Consider the following 25,212-nt stretch of genomic DNA (forward strand, 5'->3'; position numbering starts at 1 on the left):
TGCAAATTGCCTTCATATCCCTTTCAACCATCAATTTAGTCCCCTACATAGTCCCTCCTGTTTTGCAGTAAAGGTATAATTTGTTAGAATCTACAAGTGGTCAGATGTGGATAAAGATTCTAAGGCAGGAATTCAATGTATAGGATTTCGGATAAAGTTCATACCTTGCATGGATACCTTATGTCCTACTATGCATCAGATGCAAGCAAGTACTCAAGTTCAAGAGATCGCAAATAAGTTTTTGGCCAAGTTTATTTGTTACAAGTTTTTTAATAACTTTAACTATAGTAATTTCAAAAAATTTTTCAAAGTTTTTAAACTATACACTGCAAAATATCAAAAAATTTATATATTTCAAAATTTTTTTTTACAACTTTTACAGTAAATTATAATAAAGTTTTAGACAAACACGCAAAAAATTTATTTGCAAACGTGGCTTATGATCAATATGATTTGGGTTTGGCTTTCCATCTCACAAGAAATATAGGATACCACCTTTTAGCTTCACTTTTATTTTATTTTTTTTATTTTTGGCCTAATAGCAAACACAACTTAACAATAATTGTTAGCTAATTCACGATTCAGAAGTTAAAAGAGTATTTGTAAGTTTTTAATTTTCCCCCTTTGCTTTTGAAGCTCTAAACATGGCACCAAGCAGAGGGCAAGCTTTGATAAAATGGGTCATTGCTCCATTTTCATTCTGATCACAGTATTAGGGTGCTAACACTTGTGCTTCAAAATTCTATTTGTGATGATTCAATATCTTAACTTTTATTTATTTGCCACTTAGGCTCAAGGTTTAGTAAAAAAGTTAATTATTCAACTAAAATTGCATGATGAAACGTGTTTTGAAGTGTATTGGTGATACTATTATCTAATGCAATATTGCAATCACTCATTCAGTCTGTATGAAAAATGATGCTAAACTTGACACTTTTTTTGTATATTTGTCGTACCAAAAAAAAAAAAAAAAAACTAAAACTATTCAAACTTTTGTTTTGTACCATTTGGATCACTTAGCATATATATGATTCAGAGAAAAGCAAATGTTATTTGTCTAACGCAGCATACAATTTAGAAACGATTTGTTATTTGTCTGACATTGCAATATTACGTACTTGCAGCTGCAGTGTTTTTTTTTTTTTGATAGCCCGGAATATGCCCCGACCCAAGCCCTTTGGACCCGTGCCGGTACACCAAACCGGAGGGAAGCCGATGGCCTCATACAGCTTTCCCGGGCGAGTCAGGATGTGCAGCGCAACGGGCATGAATCGACCCCAATCAGTGGGAAAGTTAGCAACTCAAAGCCAATCCCTCAACCGCTGCGCGCTGTAGTGTTGAACAACAAGGATAAGCCAATAACTGATGCATTTGGCAATGAAGCAAATCCATTCTTATTTGGATCAGGTCATTTTATGCCAAAACAGGCAGCAGATCCTGGACTAGTTTATGATGCCTCCTATGAAGACTATCTTCTTTATCTATGCAGTATTGGGTATAATCTCAAGGATTTAACTCCCAACTTTACATGTCCTACAAATCCACCTGCACCACACGACCTCAATTACCCGTCAATTGCTATTCCACAGCTCCAAGGAACTGTGGTGATATATAGAACAGTGACAAACGTTGGCAGCAATAGAAGTGTATACTATTCTCTGGTGAAGGCTCCCTTGGGGGTCTCAGTAAACATTTATCCACCAATTTTGTATTTCAATGAATATGGTGGGAAGAAAACTTTCACCATCACAATTCAAGCAGAGAGCCTAGAGGGTGCATATTATTTTGCACAAAAACAAGTACCAGTTTGGATGGTACACTTGGAGGGATAGTTTTGGCACCTACAACGTCCGAAGTCCCATTGCTGTAGCATTGGCTTACTTCTTATTAGTCTTTTATTTCTTTTTGGAACTCATTTTTCAACTTGTGGTTTAAAGTGCATCTCTATCAATGGAAATTGTACAGAAACTCAATAGCAATAAATATAGAACACAATAGCATTGAAACTATTGAGTTTAGTTACAAATGTGAGCAAAAAACATGGGAAAACTGAAAAGCATTATTGAGGTTAGTATCAAATGTACGAGATGCTGTCTGCAGTGCTTTTTTTTTTTTTTTTTTTTAAATTTTAAATATCATGTTCTAACTTCTAAGTGTAGCGTAAGTATAAATTTGCACTTATAAATGTGGGATACCATTTGAATACACACGTTGAAAAAGCTATTTTTTTTTTGTTTTTTTGAACAGATACCCTGTTATTGCCCAAGCATGATATATTATTCTTCATGAAATTTTTATTCGATCATTTGTTTTTGGTTTTCTTTTTCTGAATAACTTTTTTTATATACTATCAATGTATAATGGTTTATAATATGCCACGCAACATGAATTCAAATTTGAAATTCATATCATGCATATGTAGTATACATCCAAATAGCTAGTGAAAAAAATCACTCTATTATCAACGTACTTTGCATGATTATATTAACCTAAATATAATACCTCTCATAATTTTTTTTGGTGAAATTTGATTGTTTAACTGATAATAAAATATTTTTTATTTTCAATTTTTTAACCAGTTGTTGTTATAAAGACTGTCTAAATATGAACTCTTTGATCTATTGATTTTTGAATTTATTTGAGCGTTCTTTTTTTGCGAATTTATTTTGAGGTTTTTATTAAATTATGGATTTAGTTTTGATAAACAATTCTTAATACAATTATGTTTCACCAAAGTTATTGTATACTCAAATTATTTTACTATTAAATCATAATATTAGGTTTTTCATATTGTACAAAAGATATTGTTAAACAGGAAATACATGTATACATGTCAAAGTGTGAACCTAGTTATAAATAGAATTCATAATTATTAGCAAAATAAAGACTTAAACTGTAAAATCAATTTCTGGAGAGGTATTGGATTAAACAAATTAGTTTGTTAGATTTTGTCATTGTAATTATCTTCTCGACATTCACCTCTTCCTTTACCCCTTGGAAAGCTCGTTTGTCAGTCAAAGTCTGCATGTGTCTTATTTTACCTAAAAATAAAATCCATGGTTAAGTTTCTGATGAAATCAATAAATTTTAGCAAATGAAAAAAATTTATGTCAACATTTGAATGTTATTTGCCATAACATTTTGAATGTTATCTTTCCTTGTTAGGACAAATGAAATGCAACTGTACAATTAGAATAAATTAATTATTTAAGAACAAAATATATGAACAGTGCTGCTATCCAAGTTTGCATGAACATTTAATTATTCTAGTTTATATTTTTGAGTTAAACTTTTTAATTTTTTTGTGAAATCGAATTGAATAATGTGAGGTGCATTGTTGAATTTGGATTATTTATATTTTTTCTAAGTGGTATTGAAGTTAGTAAATAATGTAAATGATTTGTACTACTTAATTATCTTAGATTGGTTATTTAGTTTTGAATGGATGTTTAATTGATAGAAATAGTTGAATTCTTTTATTTTTTGCTTTTCTTTTAGTATTTCTTCGTATTGATAAAAAATACATCATTATACAATTGTCTCGCGATATTCATGTCAAGATTCTCCAAATGAATGTAGATTCTTTTCTTTTTATATATTTCTCTTTTATTCTAAGAGCATCTATTTTTTGTATACTAATATTTTTTTACGATCTTAAAATTATGGCTAATGCAATTCGTGACATTATTTCGAGTAAGAAATTGCTTTGGGTAAGAAACTTTGGCACGGACAAGAATTGGAGGTGGAGTGTAAGGATTGCTAAATAGTTTTAATAGGGAGTTTTTCATTTTAATTACAGTTATTATTGAGATTTAATCATTTGGAACGTTTCATTTTTTTTATTTACTACCACAAGTAAAATGTAATAACTCTAATTGAGAGATGGGGAGTAAAATGGGTACAACAAAAACTAAGATAAAAAAGTACTTATAATTTACAATATCAAAACTCATCATACTTTTGATATAGTAATAGATAAAAGTTAATAAACTTGTTAAAACAGATGCAGCGGAACGGAAGAACAAACAAGAACAAGCAAGAACAAATTTGGAAAAATCAGATTTTTATTAGGATTTGGAATGTATCAGATATATTTGTACAGAATGGATATAAGGTATATATGTACAATCAAATAACCAAAATGGACTGGACCATTAGGCCTAAAAAACCGAGACCCAAACTAAAACGGATACGATATCTAAAACGGATCGCGAGACCCCCGAACAGTTCAGTAAAGGTCGAAGATCTGATTCAAGGCATTTCAACAGAATTATTACGCGAATTTTATGAATTGGGCGTGGATTTGTTTGAGGGTCTCCATATTTTTGCATCTCGAAAGAAGGGATAGAGAAGGATGCTTTTGCAGGAGGCTACAAGGGGGATTGGATTCCTGAGGGATGTGGAAAGCAGAAGCCTTTGAGGTAAATGGGGACAAGGGAAATGCCATGAGTTTCTGGAGGGAAAAAAGTAAAAGAAAAAAAGGATACGAGGGAAAAGATGTATGACAGGAGGACTCCAACACGTTTCCACCCACTCCTCCAGAGAGCTACCCCAATGCTATACTCCAATAATAATATACGACCTTCCTCTGGTCTTCTTCTCCTTCCTTCTGTTTTCCTTACTTTTTTTTTTTTGTGTCAAAATTTTCTTCTTCCTTCACCGCTTCTCCATTCTATTTGCAAGTATGTGATAGACGATTAGCAAAGATAATTTCGAAAATTTTCCTTAAATATGTTTCCATATTCACATACATATAACACATATATGTAGACAGTATTCAGATTTTTAAAATCCTAAGAATATTACAATGGTATAAAATGCCTAAATGGAAGTTAGTGACAAAGTAAAACTAGTTAAAAGTACTGCAAACCATCACCTCTTTATTTGAACTTGAGGCCACTCTACACAAAAACTTGTTCAACTTAATCTACATTTTATGTAAAACCTTGTGAGGACCAAAATTGGTTTTTTGTGCTGCACTAAACTTTGCTAGTATTACTTCCTCCAACCCTGGCTTTTAGCAGCACAACAATGTAAGAAAATTAAATTCTGCACTGCATAAAACGGAAAACCTAAGATACTAGTATATGAATAATTTACCCTTGGGCTCCGTTTGAATTAGCTATTTTTTGGAGTGTTTTTGAAAAATTTTACTGTAGCAATATATATAAAAAAATTTTACTATAATTTTTTTAAAAAATATTTGATATATTGTATGAATGAGATGTTTTTTTGACTTATTGTGTATTAATGTGACATTGTATTCTAATACAAGTCCTTGCGCCCAGAAGGTCAATCTGTACCATGACCGATCATATTTTTCATGGGTTTTATGATGTCAATATTAATGATGAATGATAAGAGTCGGCTGAAGAAAGAGCAGGTGCGTGAAATACGAATTACCTTTTGACAAATACCATTTCTAGCATGTCTAGCAAGAATGTGATAAGCAGCCATATGTATTAGCATTCTTATGCAGCCAAACTAGAACAAAAGAAGGCTGCGAGTGAAGAAGATATCAAACATCATCCAGAATGGGGCCGTATCTATGGGGAGAAATCCCCACGAGAATTGAGTGTTTTTTTTTATCACAGTAGTAGCATCACCTTCAAAAATTACTGAGTGCTAATTCGGTTGGCTTTGACTAACTGTTGCTCACCTTGTCTTGCTTTCTGTCATAATTGGCGTGCAAAAGGTATCCTCATCACTAGGTCCGTAAATTGGTCATATTCAACCTGCTGCGGGCGTAGTATGCCTTAAAGGCCCCCTCGATCTGCCCTATCTTTGTTTTTTTTTTTTTTTTTTTTGTTCGTCAATGAGTAACATCTACATGCCCCCGAGAACTTCTTACTTGGATGTTGCAGTCTCCGACCACCACCAGAGTGACTTTTTTTAAGGGCGACTTCAGAGTTTAGTAATATAGTTTAGTTTCGTTTCCTATCTCTAAGTGTACTTAGATATAAGGAAATAAAAATCATGAAAAACTTTCTTCTTTTATTAATGAGGAAACCGAAGTATAAGATAGACAGTACATTCTTTTCTCTCTTTTTTCTTAACTACACATGAGAGATATTTTTGGTCTAAAAATTTCACTACTTTTACTATAACTTGTACTAGAGGAGGGTTTAGTTCGACCAAGGAAAATAGAGGACGAAAAAAGTTACATTGAGACTAAAAGAATGCACTATTATGCACCATTTAGATTTAACAAGTGCAAAGAGTCGTCTCATCAGAATGGAGTTGTTCAGCGAGCACACAACGAGAGTCACGAGAGCATCACATCACATTCCCCGGTGCCCTGGCCTCGAGGTCTTATAGCCTGCCTCACATTGGGTCGTGCCCCCATAAACTCATTTAAAAAGAATGTTCAGCAGCTCTTTGACTTCAAGAAATAAGATAAAGGGGTATAATTTAGTATGCAAAAGCCAAATACGCTAAACAAGATAAGAAAATTGTTCAAAATGTACCTTATATTTATTTAAATAAATTTTTCGTCCTTCACTTTTAAAGCATTAATTCACATCCTTTAATCAGCAAAATTTGATCATAACTTATATTTCCGACCACTTTTTGCCCTAAATCTATCATGTGACTTACATATGGTTCTTTTCTAAGGATAACAAGATTTAGATATCATTTGTAGTTAAACAAATAACCTGATCCATATTAATTTTGTCTTCTAAAAAATGTAGAATTTGATCCAAGCTATATTCATTTTTCTCCTTAAAAAGTAATATTCGACCCGATCTATATTCATTTTGCACCTAAATAAGTGGGACTGACCTTTTTCTATCTAAAAAAATGATCACACGTAAGTTACATGGATGATTTCAGGCTAAAAAAATGGTTTGTAAACCTAAGTTGAGACTAAATTTTATTGAGTTAAATTTGTAAGGAATACAAAATTAACATTTCAAGAGTAAAGAAGGAAAATTTTATTTAACAAAATACGAGGGGTATTTTGAATGATTTTTCCAAAAAAAAAAAAAATTTAACACTTTCATAGACTCGAGACTTCATTACTACAAAAAGGTTGGAGTTAGGAACTCTTTATTTCATGAAAACACTAAAAAATGTAAAAGAAACCCTGAAAAATGAGATTCAATACGATCAACTAGGGAAGCCAAGTGCTGTTAGAGTTTACCGATCTCTATTGCTTGAAGAGTCTAGAAACTGCTTGCGTTTATCTATTTCACGACAATGTTCCAGTTGCATGTGCACAGTGATCGGAAAAATGTGCACCGCTTCATTTGTGGAATAACGGACGTATGCCTAGTATACACAGGACATTGGAGTCCTTGTTGAGGTGAGGTAAACTGGCTTGTCTCCCTAGCGTGGCGTTTGTGTTAGTAAGTTAGTGCTTTGGTATTGTGTGTTTGCTTGTTGATTTTTGTCCCACAATTGTAATATTCTGGTGTAATTTAATTTATATTTAATTGTTCGAGTGTTATTTGTCAAGTTTAGTTTAAGGTGCTCTTTCGCAAGGATGTTTGATCAAGGACTGAAAAAGTTGTTTGTCGAAGTAAATGGTCGGGGACCATTGTACAAAATATGAGTAAATTTCGTTAAAACACATGTTAGTTTGGGATTACATTCACTTGCGTTTAATAAAATTCAAGTTTGAAATCTAAAATGTGAAATCTGAGGCCATTAAATTATTAAATTGTTAAGTATTAAATCTAATACATTTAAACGTATATCACATTCAGTGATAAGTGAATAGCTTATCATTTAATTTTGAGAGCAAGTTTTGCTTAAGAAATTCAGAGTTACTTAATTAATTTAAATGTTTAATTTTTAGTTATCAAACGGTCTAAATATATTAAGATCTGAATTCATTAAATTTAAGTACTGAATCAAATTATTAAACAGAGCTTAATCAAGGATCAAGTAAGGCATTATTCTGTTAAAGTGAAGGGCCAGGACCGTTGTAAGGGATGAAGAAGATGCTCTCCTTGCCAAAAAGAGAGGATGCAAGGATCAAAGATAGAGATTGGCGAGATCTAAAGTTGACAAAGAAGATAAGGAGCAATAAGGCCGTGAGAGAAGGTAAAGACGGAACCCTCATCAAGAGGGAACAGAAGAAGATGAAGATGAGTATTATGGCACTAGAGATCGAAGGCGAAATGATTGATGTTATAATTGTAACGATCGAGAAAGGACATTTTGCACTGGATTGTCCACATGATCGAGGAGGAGGAAATATAGGGACAAGTGACGAGCAATGTTTTAAAAACCGGACCGTTAATTGAACCGGTGAAGTGAAAGAGTCAAGATTCAACCGGTCGGACCGATTCAACCTTGGTTCAATGAATTTTTTAAAAAATTATTTATATAAATATATATATATATATATGTACAAAATGAGACATGTAATGGATTAATTTAATACTTTATATGATGAAAGGTTTACTATTTTTTAATAACTTGGATTTTTTAAAAATAAAAAATTTAAATTATAAGTTAAAACAAATAAATTTCATCTCAATTTCAATTATATCTAAATCCAACCCAAAAATATCACAATATTTTGAAATTATACAAAATTCACGTCTATGAAAATTTAGATATTGTGAACTTAAATTTTAATTTACGTTTTAGAGATTGCAATTTAAAAAAGGAAGTTTGGAGTTCGAAGGAAATCAAGAAAATCGAAAATAGAAATGTAAACTTGATAAGAAACAAAAAATGAGATAAAAGTGAGTGGTTGTAGCATTAAATAATTGGGGTTAAAAAAATAATTCTTTTTTAACTTTTTTCAATTTAATGGACAAAAACAAAATTAAAAGATGGAAGAAAACATCAATAAATTAAAAATAAGAAGGTTTGATTAAAAAGGGAGTGACAAAAAAAAAAGAGGATAGAGAGAGAGAGAGAGTTGAAAATTAAAAAAAAAAGAGCCATGAGAGGATGAGATTTTGTAAGAAAAATGGAAAAAAGAAATATGAGTGTTTGTTTTATATAAATAAGTTATCAAAAAAAACTAATAGGATGTGATGGTGCAACGGTTAATACATTGATCTTCTATTACAAAGGTCTTGAGTTCAAATCTTGATAGTTGCAAAAAAAAAAAAAAAAAAAGAGAGGAATGTTGAAAACCGGTTCAATAGCGGTTCAATCGCAATTTTTACTGTTCGACCGGTTCTTGATCGATTTTCTGACAAAGTCAACTATGGCATTGAACCGGACCGGTGCCATGGCCGGTTCGCGGTTCAACCGGTCGGTCCGATCCGGTTTTCAAAACATTGGTGATGAGGTTAAGGTACAAAGTGAAGAAGCATGGGATCTTCAAGTGCCACTTGCATTGGAAGAAGAGTGGAAATTCCAAATTTCTCCACGATTGAAGAGTCAAAGTGGAGTGATAAAGCAATTGTTGTGATTGATTGAAGATATAAAGGAAGATTGGTCCACAATGAAAAAGGTTGAAGAGAAGCCTAGTGATCCAATTTGAGGCGAAAGCAATGGGGGTTTAGGAGGAATTTGAGAGTCATTGAAGGACAAGTGCATGGGATAAGACCAATGGAAGGATTGCAATCAAATCGATTCGAGATGAAGAATATGAAAACTTTAAAGAAAGTATCAAGAAGGCTAAAACAAAATAAGTCGAAGAAAAAGAAGACTCGTGCAACACGAGTGAAAGAGAGTAGACTGAGGGGCAATGTTATAGTTCCCCGACTCTCTCTTGCTTGTAGAGTCAGAAACTACTTGGGTTTGTCTATTTCACTAGCATAATGTTCCCAGTTGCATATGCATATATAGTGATTGGAAAAATGTGTACATAGGCCAATGGAGTCCTTGTCGAAGGTTAGTTTGGGCGTATCACTTGATAAAAATCAACAATTGCTAAAAAAAAAAAAAAAAATTGAGGGAAGCAAATTTACCAATCAAGAAGAGAGCAAGGTAATTAACGGAATAATTAACAGCATTAGTAATTTTCATTGACGGAATTATCTTAAAAAAGATACCATCAAGAAACAATTGTCTCCGACTACCGATCGAAATAGAGTCCTAATGGCAGCGTTACACTTGCTCGTATCTTCCTTCTAGTCTGTTAGTTATGCGAGTCAAAATTATCTATGGGAATAATATATAGGACCACAAGATCTGAAAGTTGAATTATTTTCTTTATTCAGATTCTACTCTTTGAAAGCTGAATTATTTTGTAGATTCTAATCTTTGAAAGCGAAAATATTTTGTCCATTTAGATTCAACTCTATCCCATTGTTTCTTTCTTTCTTTTGGAGGAAACTCTATCTCATTCTTATAAATATCTAAGAATATTTGGTTAAAAATTCTGCACTATGGAGAAATCTCCTCTATCCTCTTTTCTACTGCTCCTGCTGATACCTGTCCTTGCCTCATGTGTTGAAAAACAGGTTTTTAAATATTATTTACTTCATCTTGGGTGTGAAAACTTAAAGGCAAGACTGAAATGTGAGCCTTATGCCAAATTATTCATTGATGGTTTCAGGTTTATGTTGTATACTTCGGAGAGCACAGCGGAGAGAAAACACAGCATGAAATTGAAGAGAACCATCATTCTTATCTCTCATCTGTGAAAGAATCTGAGGAAGAAGCAAGGTCTTCTCTTCTTTATAGTTATAAGCACAGCATCAATGGCTTCGCGGCCTTGCTGACACTGGAGGAAGCTGAAAAACTCTCCGGTAAGCAGGACTAATCCCAATTCTTGATTTCATCTGACGCTCTTTTCTATGAAAAAAAACTAATGATGAACATGGAATGAAAATTTGCAGGAAGGGAAGAAGTGGTATCTGTGTTCACGAGCCAGGAGTACTCTTTGCATACCACAAGGTCTTGGGAATTTGCGGGAGTGGAGAAGCTGCTCAACGAATTCAATGCTAATGACAAGGATGACTTGCTAGTGAAAGCTAAATTTGGCAGAGATGTAATTGTTGGGATGCTAGATAGTGGTAAGTTTTTGAATGCTAATCTCAGAAGTTTAAAATTTTTCACAGGATGAATCTTTTTAATGTCAGTGTAAAGATTTTTTAGGACCGTGGTAACTTAGTTTGATAAAATACATGTTTTGTGGTTCTTTCAACTAGAATTTTGTTGTTTGAAATGAGAATATTGCTTTTATCAGGGGTGTGGCCAGAATCTTACAGCCTCAAGGATAAAGGGTTGGGACCTATTCCAAAAGGATGGAAAGGGATCTGTCAAACTGGGGATCAATTCAATACATCAAACTGCAACAGGTGAGTGGGTTTCCCTTTCGTATTTTGGCTATTCTGCCACTAGGTCAAGTTTTCTTTTATCTTCTTTTGAAGAAATTTGGTCAGGCAAGAAAGGATCCCATCCCTCCATAATTTTGCCCGAGAAACAGGTCATCATTTTGGCATTTTCAAGATCATCAAGAAACATTTTGAAAAGAAACGTACGTTGGGCCAGTAAATTGTCCCACAAAAATTGTCTTTGCATGCATGGTCTATTTGTCTAACAAGCCTAAAACTTGTCCATTTCGATCAAACAAAAAATTTATCTGACTGGTATTCATTAATATTGGCTGCTTCCTTTGCCGTCTCATTACCTTCCTTCCGTGCAGTACATTATTAGTCCATGCTCAGTTTATTTATTCATTTTTTTTTGTATGGTCTCTGCATTTCAACATCAACCTTCATTTTTTTTTTATTATTTTGTGCCAAATTATTAAATTATTTGATAGGCCTGCAAAGATGTGAAAAGTGATAGAATGAACAAGATCAACACGAATTTGGAAAATGACAAGGCATTACCAGGCCGCAGTCCCAACTTTTGGCCAATGCCAAACTTATAGAAGTAACTTTTGACCAAAAATTATTGACATCAAATAACATAGTCAAGATTGTAGTTTTCAACTCGCTTGTGTTGTCCATACCTAGATATACTAAAGTCTTGAAAATTGAGCTGGTCACGAGTTGCAAGTGTTCTACCTTCCTTTCCTTTTAAAAGTTTTCACCTCTAAAGCCATTAAAATATGCTGGGTGAAAAGCATGAAATTCACAAAATTGTCACCGACGTCACCTTTCAATCTTTACCATTTCCTTATGAAAATTATTGAAAACTTGATCACACATTTCCTTTGTTTTTGTAGTTCTTGGATTACTTTACGTTTGTTAATTGTAATTCGCCTTTGGTGAAATCAAGAAGGCACTGTTTAGTACGGTGATTGACTAGAAATTCTTGGGAATTTCTGGACTAATTCTTGTATATAATTCTTCTCAATATTGCAGGAAAATAATTGGTGCTCGGTACTACGTTAAAGGGTATGAAAAGTATTACGGCCCTCTAAACCGAACACAGGATTACCGCTCCCCTCGGGACAAAGATGGACATGGAACTCACACGGCATCAACAGTTGGAGGTCGTAGGGTTCATAATGTTGCAGCACTTGGTGGATTTGCCCGTGGCACAGCCTCAGGCGGTGCACCCCTTGTACGCCTTGCAATCTACAAAGTTTGCTGGCCAACTCCAAAGAAAGGCAAAGAAGAAGGGAATTCATGTTTTGACGCAGACATGTTGGCAGGAATTGATGATGCCATTCAGGATGGGGTTGATGTGTTAAGCATTTCAATTGGATCATATGATGCTACGCCTTTCAGCAAGGATTCGATTGCAATAGGAGCACTTCATGCCGTCAAGAACAATATTATAACTGCCTGCAGTGCTGGAAACAGCGGCCCGGCCTCCTATTCAATAAGGAATACAGCGCCCTGGATCCTTACAGTTAGTGCTAGTAGTTTAGATCGTAAATTTATTGCAGCTGTGGAACTTGGAAATGGAGAGACACTTCAGGTAAAACTAGAAAAACAGGATAATTAATTGGCTAAATTGCTTCGCAGATACATGGCAAATCTTGATGGAGTATTTCATTTTCACTGTGCTGAAAATCAGGGCGAGTCAATATCTCCTTACCACCTGAAAAGGAAGTTGTATCCTCTAGTTCGTGCCGGTCAAGTTGTTAATCCTAATGTGACTAAAGATTTATTAGAGTAAGATCCTTGTACTCGTTAAATCTTTAACCTGGTGTTATGTGAGTTACTCCTATATTTTTTTCATCTCCATTACTTTGCAGTCAATGCATGCCCGGTTCGCTTTCTCCTGAGAAGGCGAAAGGAAAGATTGTGTTCTGCCTTAGAGGAAACGGAACAAGAGTTGGAAAGGGAGCAGAGGTGAAGAGAGCAGGAGGAGTTGGTTACATACTTGGAAACAATAAATCGCTAGGAGAGGATGTATCAGTTGATTGTCATCTTCTTCCATCTATTGCAGTTGGTTGTCGAAATGCGACCAAAATTCTCAAGTACATAGATTCTACCAAGAATGCAACCGCGTATATTACACCAGCTGATACAGTAATCCATGGTATCCCAGCACCACACATGGCTGGCTTTACCAGTGTAGGTCCAAGCCCTGTATCAGAGGCTATTCTCAAGGTAAGTCAAGTCATCTTATTATAAGTAAGTTTTAATATTCAGGTAATCAATTAAGGAGGAATAAGTTACCAACAGTAAAATTGGACCATAATTAAAGAATTTAGTAATCTATTGAAAAAAGTTAACTAGGTTTATCCATTTTCACTCATAGACCATGTCATCATATAGATTTTTGAACATCGTTGCTATTACTTTTCTTTACATCATCATACATTGCCGTGACATTTTCTTATTCATTAGTAATACTACTTCAGAAAAGGATGCTTTGATTGTTATTTTTTGCTTTAATTTGTGCTTCTAATGTAGATGTTTTACTTCATTAGCCGCTCCTTTAAAACACTGTCTGCATTACAAATACTTAGCCTTAGCTTATGGTTTGGTTGGTATTCCATGTACTGCATTTTATTGCGTACTAAATTAATGAATCTCACAGCACCTTGCCTTCTACTTTGTTTGGAATTAGAAAAACAAAACTAATGTACTTTTCTTTTTAAGGTAAAAAGTTGTTCTGTCAATTAAGTATGCGTATACAATACCAGAATAACTAACGACCTCCAAGGTTACACAAGATTCTTGGATCTGAGTTCCAAATTACACTCAATTTCCAGTTGCAAAGAACAATTGAGTGAATCGAGAGTGCCGGCTAGACTTCCTTTCCTTTTCTTTAACGGATAATGAGGTTTCTGATAGTTTCATTTGGTACATTCAAATTTTAAAAAATCTTTACTTTAAACATTTTGTATCATTTACAAACCATTTTAAAATATTATATGAAAAAATTCATTTTGGGAGAGTAAATATAATTTCATTCCAAAATTTCCCTTTTATAGTCTTATTTTTTATTACCAAAATTGTGAGCATGTTAATAAAAAATGAAAAATAAAAACAAAAGGTATGAAGGTTTATTTTGATTGGGCAAAATATAGTGTGTTTTTAAATACCAATAGTTAATATTTGAATTTTTTATTTGAAGGTTTTGCAATTTCCGGAGATAATGTTTTCTTACTATAAAATGCTTTGAGTTAATTTAAGAAGTTCTATAAATTGTTTACATAGTTTTGAATTTTCCAATTTTTTTTCCAAATCGATGGCTTGAAAAGTAAAAAGATACAACATTCTAAAAATTACATATGAACTTGTTTGTATTGTTACACTTAACATGCTATTAAAAGATTTTTTATCTTGTTATCAACTTTTAAATTTTCATTAAAGAGCTGCATTGATGAATTTACAAAAATTAAGAGATAAATTTGATGTCTAATGATAATTAAGTAATCATAATAAAATGGCAAATTTTGAATGAAATTGTATTCTCTCTCCCAAAATGAGTTTTTTAATATTATGGCCCCATTTGGCAAGTGAGTTTTTTGAGTGTTTGTATAAAACTTTATTGTAGATCACTGTAGAAGTTATAGAAAAACTTTATAAGATGAAAAACTTTTTTTCCTTTCCATTTTCTTTCTTTCTTTTTCTTTTTTCTTTTTTTTTCTTTTTTTTTCTTTTTTTTTTCTTTTCTTTCCTCCCTTTCCGCTTCCCTCCCCTGTTCCCTCTCCCGAAACTGCCAATGAAGCAGCAAAAGAAATATTTTTTTTTTGCTTTTTTTCTCTCCCCATCTCCTGCCTGCCACTCCTCCCTCTCCCTCCCCCGCCACCCCTCTTCTCCCTCTCCTTCTCCCCCTCTCCTTCCCTCTCCCCTTCTCCATCCCCCTTCCCTCGCCCGCCAACTCTCCGTCCCTCCTGGCAGATGAAATAGCAACATAAACTTTTTTTTTTTTCAATTTTCCTCTCACTCTCCTCTCCTCTCCACTCATTCTCTTGCTGGACAAAGCAGCAACAGATTTTTTTTTTGGAATTTTCCCTCTCCCCCTCTCCTCCCCTTCCCCCCCCACCCTCACCCTCTCCCGGTGCGATCTGGTCTCGCGACTAGATCAGCTAGAGGGGGAGGGGAAGGGTAGGGAGGAGAAGGAGAGGGAGAAAAAAAAAGGGAGGATCAAATCGAGCAAAGAGGGAGGATGGCGGGGAAGGAAGATGGGGAGAGGGAGAAAGAAAAAAAAAAAAGAAAACCGACATCGGAAGAGGTGCTCGATGCCGGAACTAGCGGCGGAGGTGGTGGTTGGCGACGGAGGTGGTGGTGGGTTGGGATGGGGGAGGAAGAACAAGAAAAGGAGAAGGGATTTTTTTTTATGTGTTTTGGGTATTTTGAAATGTGCAGGTAAAAATTTTTGAGAAGTTTTTTTAATTTACTGTAGCTAAAGTTGGTAAAAAAACTAGTATAAGACAAACTTGAGTAAAAACTCAAGTGCCAAACAGGCCCTGTATTTTGGAGTGGGCTTCAAACGTTACAAAATGTTCAAATTAGGGGAGCCAAGTGAAATTTTTAAAGTTTGAGGGTGTCAAGTGAAACTATTAGAAATCTCAAGGGAGGTTTCTAAAATTATCCCTTTCTTTAATCTATGTTTTCCCAAAGCTTCCTTCCTGACGTCCTTAGTTATAATCTCTAGTGCTAAACGCCATTTGAATTCAAAATTTGAAAATAAGATGGGGTATCAATTCTTTCAAAGGACTAAGATAAACAAAGAAAAAAAATATTTATTTCTTTTTAGGGTAAATTACTTATAAAATCCTATGATTTTAGATAATATCAAACAACCCCTCTAAAGTTTTAAAATAGCCATATAACTCCCTATGATTTTTTGTAAAGTGAAAAATAGACAGAATACACAATCATTTATGGCATTTATACCAAATACACTCTAAAAGCATGTGTGATAAAATCTTAATCTCCATGTAACTCCCTTATGATTTGTATATGTGACGCCTCCATTTCTCCCTAAGGCAAACCAAAGGGTATCCGCAGGATGCCTGCCCAACTCTCGCCAGAACTCACGCAATATCCATTCAAGTTTAATGCAATACTAGACATCACAACCAAATAAGGTAAAGTCAAATAGCACGGAAGCTTTCAAACTTAATGATGTTTAACAAATATCCAATTCTTACGTCGGATTTCCAGAATACATTCAATTCCAAAATATGGAACAGCCAAGAGTCTAGCCAAATACATTGGAAATCCTATTACAAAAGTACATCATAAGAGGGCTCCATCAAGTTCCACTTCATCCATCCCTGTTAAGGAAAACAAATTTACGGGGTGAGCAAAAACGCTCGTGAGGCCAATAACACACATGCAGGCACATTGTTCAAGTAACAATCCCAATTTTTCAAGTCGAGCAATAATATTTTAATAAATGACAATTCAAGCTAGAAAAGTAAACAGAAACAATTCAAGGATATAGAAGCTCTCAGGAGCTATTTTTCACTTGCACGATCATGAACCTCCACGAGTTGACACTCCGTCAATCGGGTAGGTTTAGTCTGTAGAAACTTCACTTACACGATCCCCTTTCACCTTACATACCACACCGAGCCTGCAATACTTTTATGAGGCGATACTCCACGAGTATGCCAAGCAAAACCTCTCGATAGGTCAAACTTATATGATCTCATGGTTCGATAAGAAGCCCGACCAATCCCATGCCGGCTTGAGTCCAAGGTTAGCCAATGAGAGAGTTGAGCGTCCCCCACTGAACATGTAAGAGTCGAGAAGATTCACTCCAATCGACTTATGCAATCATAGCATAAAGTAACACTTAAACACGTCACGCAAGTTCACTTAACAAGTCACTTCATGTTACGAAATTCAAGTATACATCATGTAAATGAGAACGAATGCGATAAAGTACACACTCGACTCAGCATTTTCAAAATCTCTATTTTTGATAACACTTAACACTTATCATGTATATTACATAATTCACATATTTGGCACTCACCAAGTAAACAAAAGAAGAAGTTTCATTGGAAATTCAGGTGTCCACCGCGGGATCCTCTTGAAGGTCATCGTGCGAGCCTGAACAATTAATAATGAACAATCACTTATAAACCCCCAATTATCATGAATGATTGTACAGTTGTACAATCTAGAAAATATCTTGAATGTGTGCCTAAATTACTCGCGAATCAAGGCTCAAAAGTGGGGTTTTAAAGCACAAGAGAAATCGAGTTTTCATCTTTGAAATCGAGTGTAAAATGTTCAAGTGATATCGAGGGAAAAAGGAGAATTCGAAAAAATTCCATTTCCTTAAGTTTCGAAAATTTCAGCTTTGATACGAGATTTTTGAAAAAAATCGTATCTCACTCACTACAAGTCCAAAATTAGAAAACTTGGTACCGTTGGAAACTTCTTCCAAAGTACTAAAGGTTCCTAAACTACACTTTTCCATGATTCCAAACGAAAAATATTCAAAATTTGGTTCAAAGTTACCGTTTTAAACTATCGAGGCAGTTTTGGGGTTGATTTTTCGCCAACTTTGGAAATTCGGCAAAATTCACAGATTGGAACTAGCCTCTCAGATTTGAAACTCAATTAGAGTTGCAATCAAAGTTTAAAACATAACAAGCAGAACAAGAATCGGAGTTTTGAGCACCAAGATATAGTAGCTCAAAGTTGCTGAAAATTTGAGACAATTAGGCAATTTCCAGGTTTAAAGTACCAACTTTGGATTTTGTTCGAGTATCGAAATGGACTTGGAATGGCACCAAAATTAACAGTATTACACTACCATATAAGGGCTATTTCTATGTAAAATTTCATAGAAAAATACGCATGAAAAGTCAGTTAACAAAACCACTAAAGTTCTAAGAAGTTCCAAGGCAAATCTGTCTTGGACATCCGTTTTTCCGTTTTCAAGCATTTGGCCAAGAAAATTTCCTCAAACATGGTTCATTGGTGTAGACAAGATCTAATAAACATCCAAGATGTGTTTGGTAGGTGATTAACACCAAGAATTTCGAAACAACAAGTCCCAATAAAGATTAAAGCTTTGAACTAGCCAAAAGAGGGTTTGAATTCACCTAATCAGTTTGGAATTTCGGCCACAACTCACTCAATTCAATTCCGAATTGAGTATGGTTAGTGGCGTTGAAAACTAGATTCATAATTCTACAATTTATTAAAAGAAATCATTCTCAAAATCTATCCACAACTAGCTCACATTTGAGCATCAATTCACTGCTCAAAATAGAGCTCCCAGTGTAGACGTGAAACAGGAAAGTCATGTTTAAATGATTGGTACGGACTGCTCAAGTGGAATCAGAACATGCATTTTATACCGTTGGAAATCTGGGAATGTCTAGTTTCCAGTGCCATAAATGGCACTCAATTTCAATATCGGAGTAAAAAATTATAGCCAAAATAATAACACTGCCAGAGTAGTTGCGGGAAAAATTTCCAGTTTTGCTGGTTTCCGAAAACACATCATTTGGCCAATCAAATCACATTATTTTTTTGATGAAACTTTCTACAGAACCCACACAACATATATACATCATAACCAAGTCATTAGAACCACGAAAAATCACTTTAAAGGTCACGAACAACACTGGGGCAGAAATGAAAAATTTTCACCTTCACTCCCCTTTGAACCTTCATCCAAAATATCACTCATTTCCACTAATTTAAGCACTAAACCAACATTAATATCATGAAAACATAACAAATCAGTCCATCCAACCATAGTGGGAGTTCATAGAGCCCACACACCATTTTCCAACATAAATAAGGCTACCCACATGCATGCATGAGCTTATAAATGTTATATTACTTCCATAAGACAAGATTTGAGTAGTGGATAATCAAGTACTTCCTTAGATGAACCAAGCAAAAATTTTCGGTCCTAAGATGCTCAAGAAAACCGTCGAAAGCAGCCCCTTTTGTAGCTTGAATGGGTCACCAAGTGATTAGCTAAGTGTTGTCAAATTTTGGTGTGAAATGATGAAGGATTGGTGCAAGGAATGAAGAAGAAATTGATGAAACAAGTTTGGTTCTTTGCTCTTGAGGGTGCACAGCTGTTTGGAGCTGGAGAGAGAGAGTGTGCAATGCAAATGAAGCTTCCAAGAGAAGCTAAAATGTGTGGCCACAATTTGTCCAGAAGTCAACCCTCTTCCCGTGCGCTCATGCTCGTGCTCGATTCTTCTCGAGTTTGTTTCACTAGTGCACTAAAACCTCTAATGCACTTCCATTCATATTATTATTATCCACCCTTATGGGTCTAAAAATAATGGTCTAAAGTCCCTCAATTAATCGCGGCGTAAAAACGCGTACTTCCTATTTAAGCGCGATAAAGTGAAACTTCCAAGAAATTCTTATAACGATAGTATAACTAACTAATAATTAAATATTTAAACATAAATATATCTATTTTAAGACTAATGTACATGTCTCCAATTTTCCAAACTCATTGTACTCTCAGATCGGCTATTATCTCCAAACGCGTATTCACTATTCTCACTTACCGAGCTTCCAAGAAAATAAATTTTGCAACAAGTCACTTTAAAAATATAATTGAGTTATAGACCCATGTAATTAGGTCTAAAGAGCCTAGAAAATAATATTCGGAGTAAATGGCCAAGTAAATAATTAAATAAGTTAGAAATAGAAAATTAAATAAGTAAATTTTGCGAGTCCTCACAATATAAATATTCACCCTATCCTATTGTGATTTTTGCATTTATACATGTAATTCCTATATAATTTTATATAAGGTAGTTAAGCTGTTGATTAATTTAGCATTTAAGTAAGAGCATTATTGATATTTCAATTAACTATGTTACATAGGCTATTTTTCTTTTCCATTAAGTTTTCACTTTATATAAAACTATAGGGTGAAAAGTGGACATTTTAAAACATTAGGGGGTCATGTGGCAATAGACAAAACTATAGGGGGTTATATGTAATTTATGCTTTCTTTTATACCCATATTTCCTCTTGTCATTTTAAGAATTTAGTAATAGTCTGTTAACCTTCTGTTTAAAGGATGTTTCAAGTTTGTAAGCCTCTTCTTTGAGCAATCAGTTAAATGTTTGCTGTATCAAAACGCACTATCAAAAAAAAAAGTTCTACTGAGGGAAATTAATTAATCACGACAAATTTGATAGGCAGTCAAGAGTATTTTAGAAGCACTTCTTGGCTTAACTCAATGGTCTGCCTGTCCCTTACGATGCCTGATTCATGCAGAAGAAGAAATCATGATCTCGACTTGATTTTACATTATGCGTATTCTGACATCTAAGGTCAATACTTGATTTACAGCCGGATATTACAGCTCCAGGGCTGAATATATTGGCGGCATGGACTGAGGGGGATTCCCCTACAAAAATGGATGTAGATCATCGGGTGGTGAAGTATAACTTTCTGTCAGGAACTTCAATGTCTTGCCCTCATATTGCTGGTGCAGCTGCCCTTTTGAGGGCCATTCACCCAACCTGGAGCAGTGCTGCTATTAGATCGGCTCTCGTGACAACAGGTAATTACTAGTTTGGCTTTCGATCTTGTTACATTCATGCTTTGTTTGAACATTTATAAGAATAAATTCTACATTAATATGCACGTCAGACATGTTTTTTGTTTAACAGTAACAAAGTCATTAGAGATGTCTAGCTGTCAATCTAATCATTCACGAAATCAGGGGCAGAAAATTACTTTAGTGGCAAATTAGGAGACGTCCCACAAATTAATGATTCAGAACTAATAAGTCCGTGATGCTATCCAATAGAATAAAGGTGTTGTCCAAAATGTTGATCAACATGACACTTTTTATACATCAACAAAGACATTCACGTTTAGGATTTTTTTTTTTATTTTATGTTTTGTAAAAGTTATATGAATTGGATAACGTTACATACAAATTGGAAATTGCATTCTTATACATCTAATGCTACAACATTCTGATGCAGCTGGAATATTGAACAACATGGGTAAGCCAATAACTGATGCATCTGGAAAGGAAGCAAATCCCTTCCTATTTGGATCAGGTCATTTTAGGCCATCAAAGGCAGCAGATCCCGGACTTGTTTATGATGCTTCATACGAAGACTATCTTCTACATCTATGCAGTATTGGATACAATCTTAAGAACTTAACTCGCAACAATAGCTGTCCTAAGAATCTACCGCCACCGCACAACCTCAATTATCCGTCAGTTGCTATTCCAAAACTCAATGGTACAGTGGTGGTAAAAAGAATAGTAACACATGTTGGCAGCAGCAGAAGTATCTACTTTTCTTCGGTGAAGCCTCCTGTTGGGATCTCAGTCACCATTTCTCCACCTATTTTATATTTTAATCAATATGGTGAGAAGAAAAGTTTCACCATTAGAGTACAAGCAGAAAGTACAGAGGGTGTTGGTGAAAATGCCAAAAATAAGTACCGGTTTGGATGGTACATTTGGAGGGATAGTAATGGTACTTATAGCGTTAGAAGTCCCATTGCAGTAGCCTTCTCTTAGTTTCTTTTTGTTTTTGTAGTTTGAACTTGGAGGGATAAAATGGTGCTGTCTGAAATTCTAGTCGAAATGTAATTCCTTCAGAAATTGGTTGGAAACTCAATAGTTTCAATTAATAGCATTGAAATTGAAACTATTTAGTTTCATGCGTTAGTTGTTGTTTGACAATATTTTACTTTTTCCGTTTTCATGTAATAATTAACAATACAGTTGAATGCAAACGTTATGTTAAATCTTGTAATTTTGCTATGTTAATATACTGTATCATATTTTAAAGGAATTCTAGTAGATTTTCACCATCTTCCTATTTCCTTCCTCTGTTCTTGAGTTCACTCTTTTGAGCGTTCAAGCTGTGGTGAAGCAGAAAAATTTTTTCAATGGGGGCACAAACTGAAATCAATTCCTTTAGTTTTGTAAGTAAAAATAGATAAATTTTTTTGTAATTACTTATTGGCTAATTCATTATTTGTTGTTCTCTAAATACATTTTTAGTCATTGCTTAAGCTGTTTAACCCTATTTTCTTGGCTCGTACATCACTTCACAAAAGTATTATTAGTAAATAGTACAAATAAACTGTACTTAATGATATTCATATAGCAAGAAATAACACGTAACTACATATGTATTTAGTAAAAAATATAAGAGGATGTGTGGAGCCACGACCACTAATGCGCTACATTTCGTTAGGGTACATATATAGAAAAACTCATTTGTGGACTAAAGTCTTTAGAGCATTATACTTGTAATTATCATTAAAATGATTCATTATTTCTATATTTGTTGTTATCAAATTACCTAAAACAATGTATGTAATTTGTACTTTTACAAATTATTAGGTATAAAAACATAATTTTTTAAATTAAGTATTCTTGTTAGCAGGGGCAGAGCTATTCTTGGTATTAGGTATAGCTATTTTAGAGATCTGGACTCAAAAAGAGTACATTTTCGTTATAGATTTGAGACTTCATTACCACATAAACATTGGTGTCATGTGTGTGCACACGTGTGTCTAATAAACATATGTCTGTATGCATGTGTGTGTGTATGCATACATATATACATATATATATATATATGTGCATATATATACATATATGCACATATGTCTGTATGCATGTGTGCGTGTGTGTGTATACATACATATAGACATATACGTATATACATGTGTGTGTGTGTCTAATATATATATATGTGTGTGTGCGCGCAAATACATACATATGATGCACACATATGCATGCATACATACATACATACATATGTGTGTGTTTCTTCAATTTTAAAAGAAAATAACAAATTTCCTAGATACATTTTTTGCAATGTATGATAGCAGTTAGTGATATTGCTATATGATAAAGAAATTTATTTCTCCATTTTTATTAGTATTTAGTATGCCTTGTATTTTAACGGGTTTGATTCTTGGGAAGAGGAGGGATGATAAGGGGAGAAATATTGTAAGTAGGAGGTTTTGGGTTTAAGATTTCTCACTTACAAAAAAAAAAAAAAATGTTTCGATTTCTAGTTCAATTTTTTTCTTTAACATTGGACTTTATAATTTGACATGAATTTGGGGCCAATACATAATGGTTTTGACTTTTCATGTGCACTTAGTATAAACCATTATTGATATTGTGCAAGCGTCTTGATAAGTTTTTTAATATAAAAATATTTAAAAAAAAAAAAAACCCATGGCCACCTTTACTTTTAGTATCATACTTACCTTAGTTCACTAGTTATTTCTTAATTTATTATCCTTAGTCAGGGTAAAGAAATCAGCACTATGTCTTTTGACATCCAACACTGGTAGCAAGTTTAGAAACGAGAATAGGATCCTTATTATTACCCTTTCGATATTTTTTTTAATATATTTTGTTTTATTTTATTTTTCTTTCAATTTTCTTCCTTACACTGTTATAATCAGAACATGTGGCTATGATAATGTTCTTTGGAATATCAAATTTTTTTATGCATACGTCCAATAATAATACCCTTATAACAAGGGTGAGTTGAAAGGAAACTAACTTTAATTTGTGTATATTGAAAAAAACTGGGGTGGTTTTGAATGGCTGTTCTTGGGAGCTTTTGTAAAAAAGTTAAATATATATATTTCTATTTACATTGCTGATTACAATGTTTTAAAGTTCCAAGAAGGTATACAAATAACATAGCACAAACAAATAAACAAGACTAAAATGTCATACTTTTTGATAGCTTTTAGGGTGTTTAAATCAAAGGTTTACAAATATTTGTCTTCCCTTTAAGACATCTAAAAGTTTAGTATATCAAAAAAAAAAAGAAAAGAAAAGAAAAGAGAATGGACACTCCAATTTGACATGAATACTTTGATATTGAGTCACAAAAAATTTTTCTTGGTCACTCCAAGTAGAAATGTAATTTGGCTAGAAAGATTACGGGATTATTGCCATTGTTAATAGTTTTATTAACGGAATTATCATTAAAAAAAGGATATCATCTTATCTTTGCATAAAAAAGATTATCATAAAAACTTTGCATGAAATTGAAGAAAACCATCAATCTTATCTCTTATCTGTGAAAGAATCTGAGGAAGATGCAAGGTCTTCTCTTCTTTATTATAGTTATAAGCACAGCATCAATGGCATTGCGGCCGTGCTTACCGAGGAAAGAAGCCGAAAAACTCTCTGGTAAGCTTTCGGATTGAATCTTGATATTCTAACCCTCTTTTTTTTTTTCCCTATGACGAAAAAACTAAGTATGAAATTGGAGTGAAATTTTGTAGGAAGGGACGAAGTGGTTTCTGTGTTCAAGAGCATGCAGCACACTTTGCATAATGACAAGGATAACTTGCTGGTGAAAGCTAAATTTTGCAGAGATGTGATTGTTTAAGGTTTCGAATTTAATGTTAGAAATATATACGTGGCATGGTTAATCTTTGTATTATCGGTGTAAAGATTTTCCATGAATATAATGGTAATTAACTTAGTTTTTTGGTGTTTTCTCACCTACAATTTTGTTGATTGAATTTAGCATCTTGCCTTCATCAGGGATTTGGCCAGAATCTCAGAGCTTTGAGGATAAAGGGTTCGGTCCTTTCCAAAAGGATGGAAAGGGATCTGCCAAACTGGAGATCAGTTCAATACATCACATTGTAACAGGTAAATATATTTCTTTTTATTAAGTTTGCTAGAGCCTAAAAGCCTCAGATTTGGTTCCTGTTTTACTAAGGTTGTTCTGGTAGACAAGTCGGGTTTGAAGATCTCCACCGTATAGCAATCAATTCCAAGGATGGCGTCTCGAAAGTTTCATTTCAAATTAGCTCGCCTCTAACATGTAAAAAGTTAGAGTAGGATGCAAATAAGTTTAGATTAATATTCTATACACTGATAATATATACACTTTCATCATTAAATATATGACACATAATTCAAATTTGAATTTGAAATTCAAATTTTGCATATATGTCG

The 25,212-nt window shown here is 33.9% G+C and overlaps 1 protein-coding gene across 1 annotated transcript; it reads left to right on the forward strand.

The window, feature by feature from the left end:
* Positions 1–10,224: 10,224 nt before the first annotated feature.
* Positions 10,225–22,012, forward strand: LOC113708537 (subtilisin-like protease SBT5.6). The gene is made up of 9 exons (XM_027230999.2): positions 10,225–10,376; positions 10,472–10,664; positions 10,755–10,931; positions 11,105–11,216; positions 12,231–12,792; positions 12,892–12,989; positions 13,073–13,430; positions 20,580–20,793; positions 21,224–22,012. The coding sequence occupies exons 1-9, from the start codon at positions 10,302–10,304 to the stop codon at positions 21,772–21,774; spliced, it is 2,340 nt and encodes a 779-aa protein (XP_027086800.1). The 5' UTR covers positions 10,225–10,301; the 3' UTR covers positions 21,775–22,012.
* The last annotated feature ends 3,200 nt before the right edge of the window (positions 22,013–25,212 follow it).

Source organism: Coffea arabica, chromosome 9c (genome assembly GCF_036785885.1).
Source record: "Coffea arabica cultivar ET-39 chromosome 9c, Coffea Arabica ET-39 HiFi, whole genome shotgun sequence".
NCBI classification, from domain to species: Eukaryota; Viridiplantae; Streptophyta; class Magnoliopsida; order Gentianales; family Rubiaceae; genus Coffea; species Coffea arabica.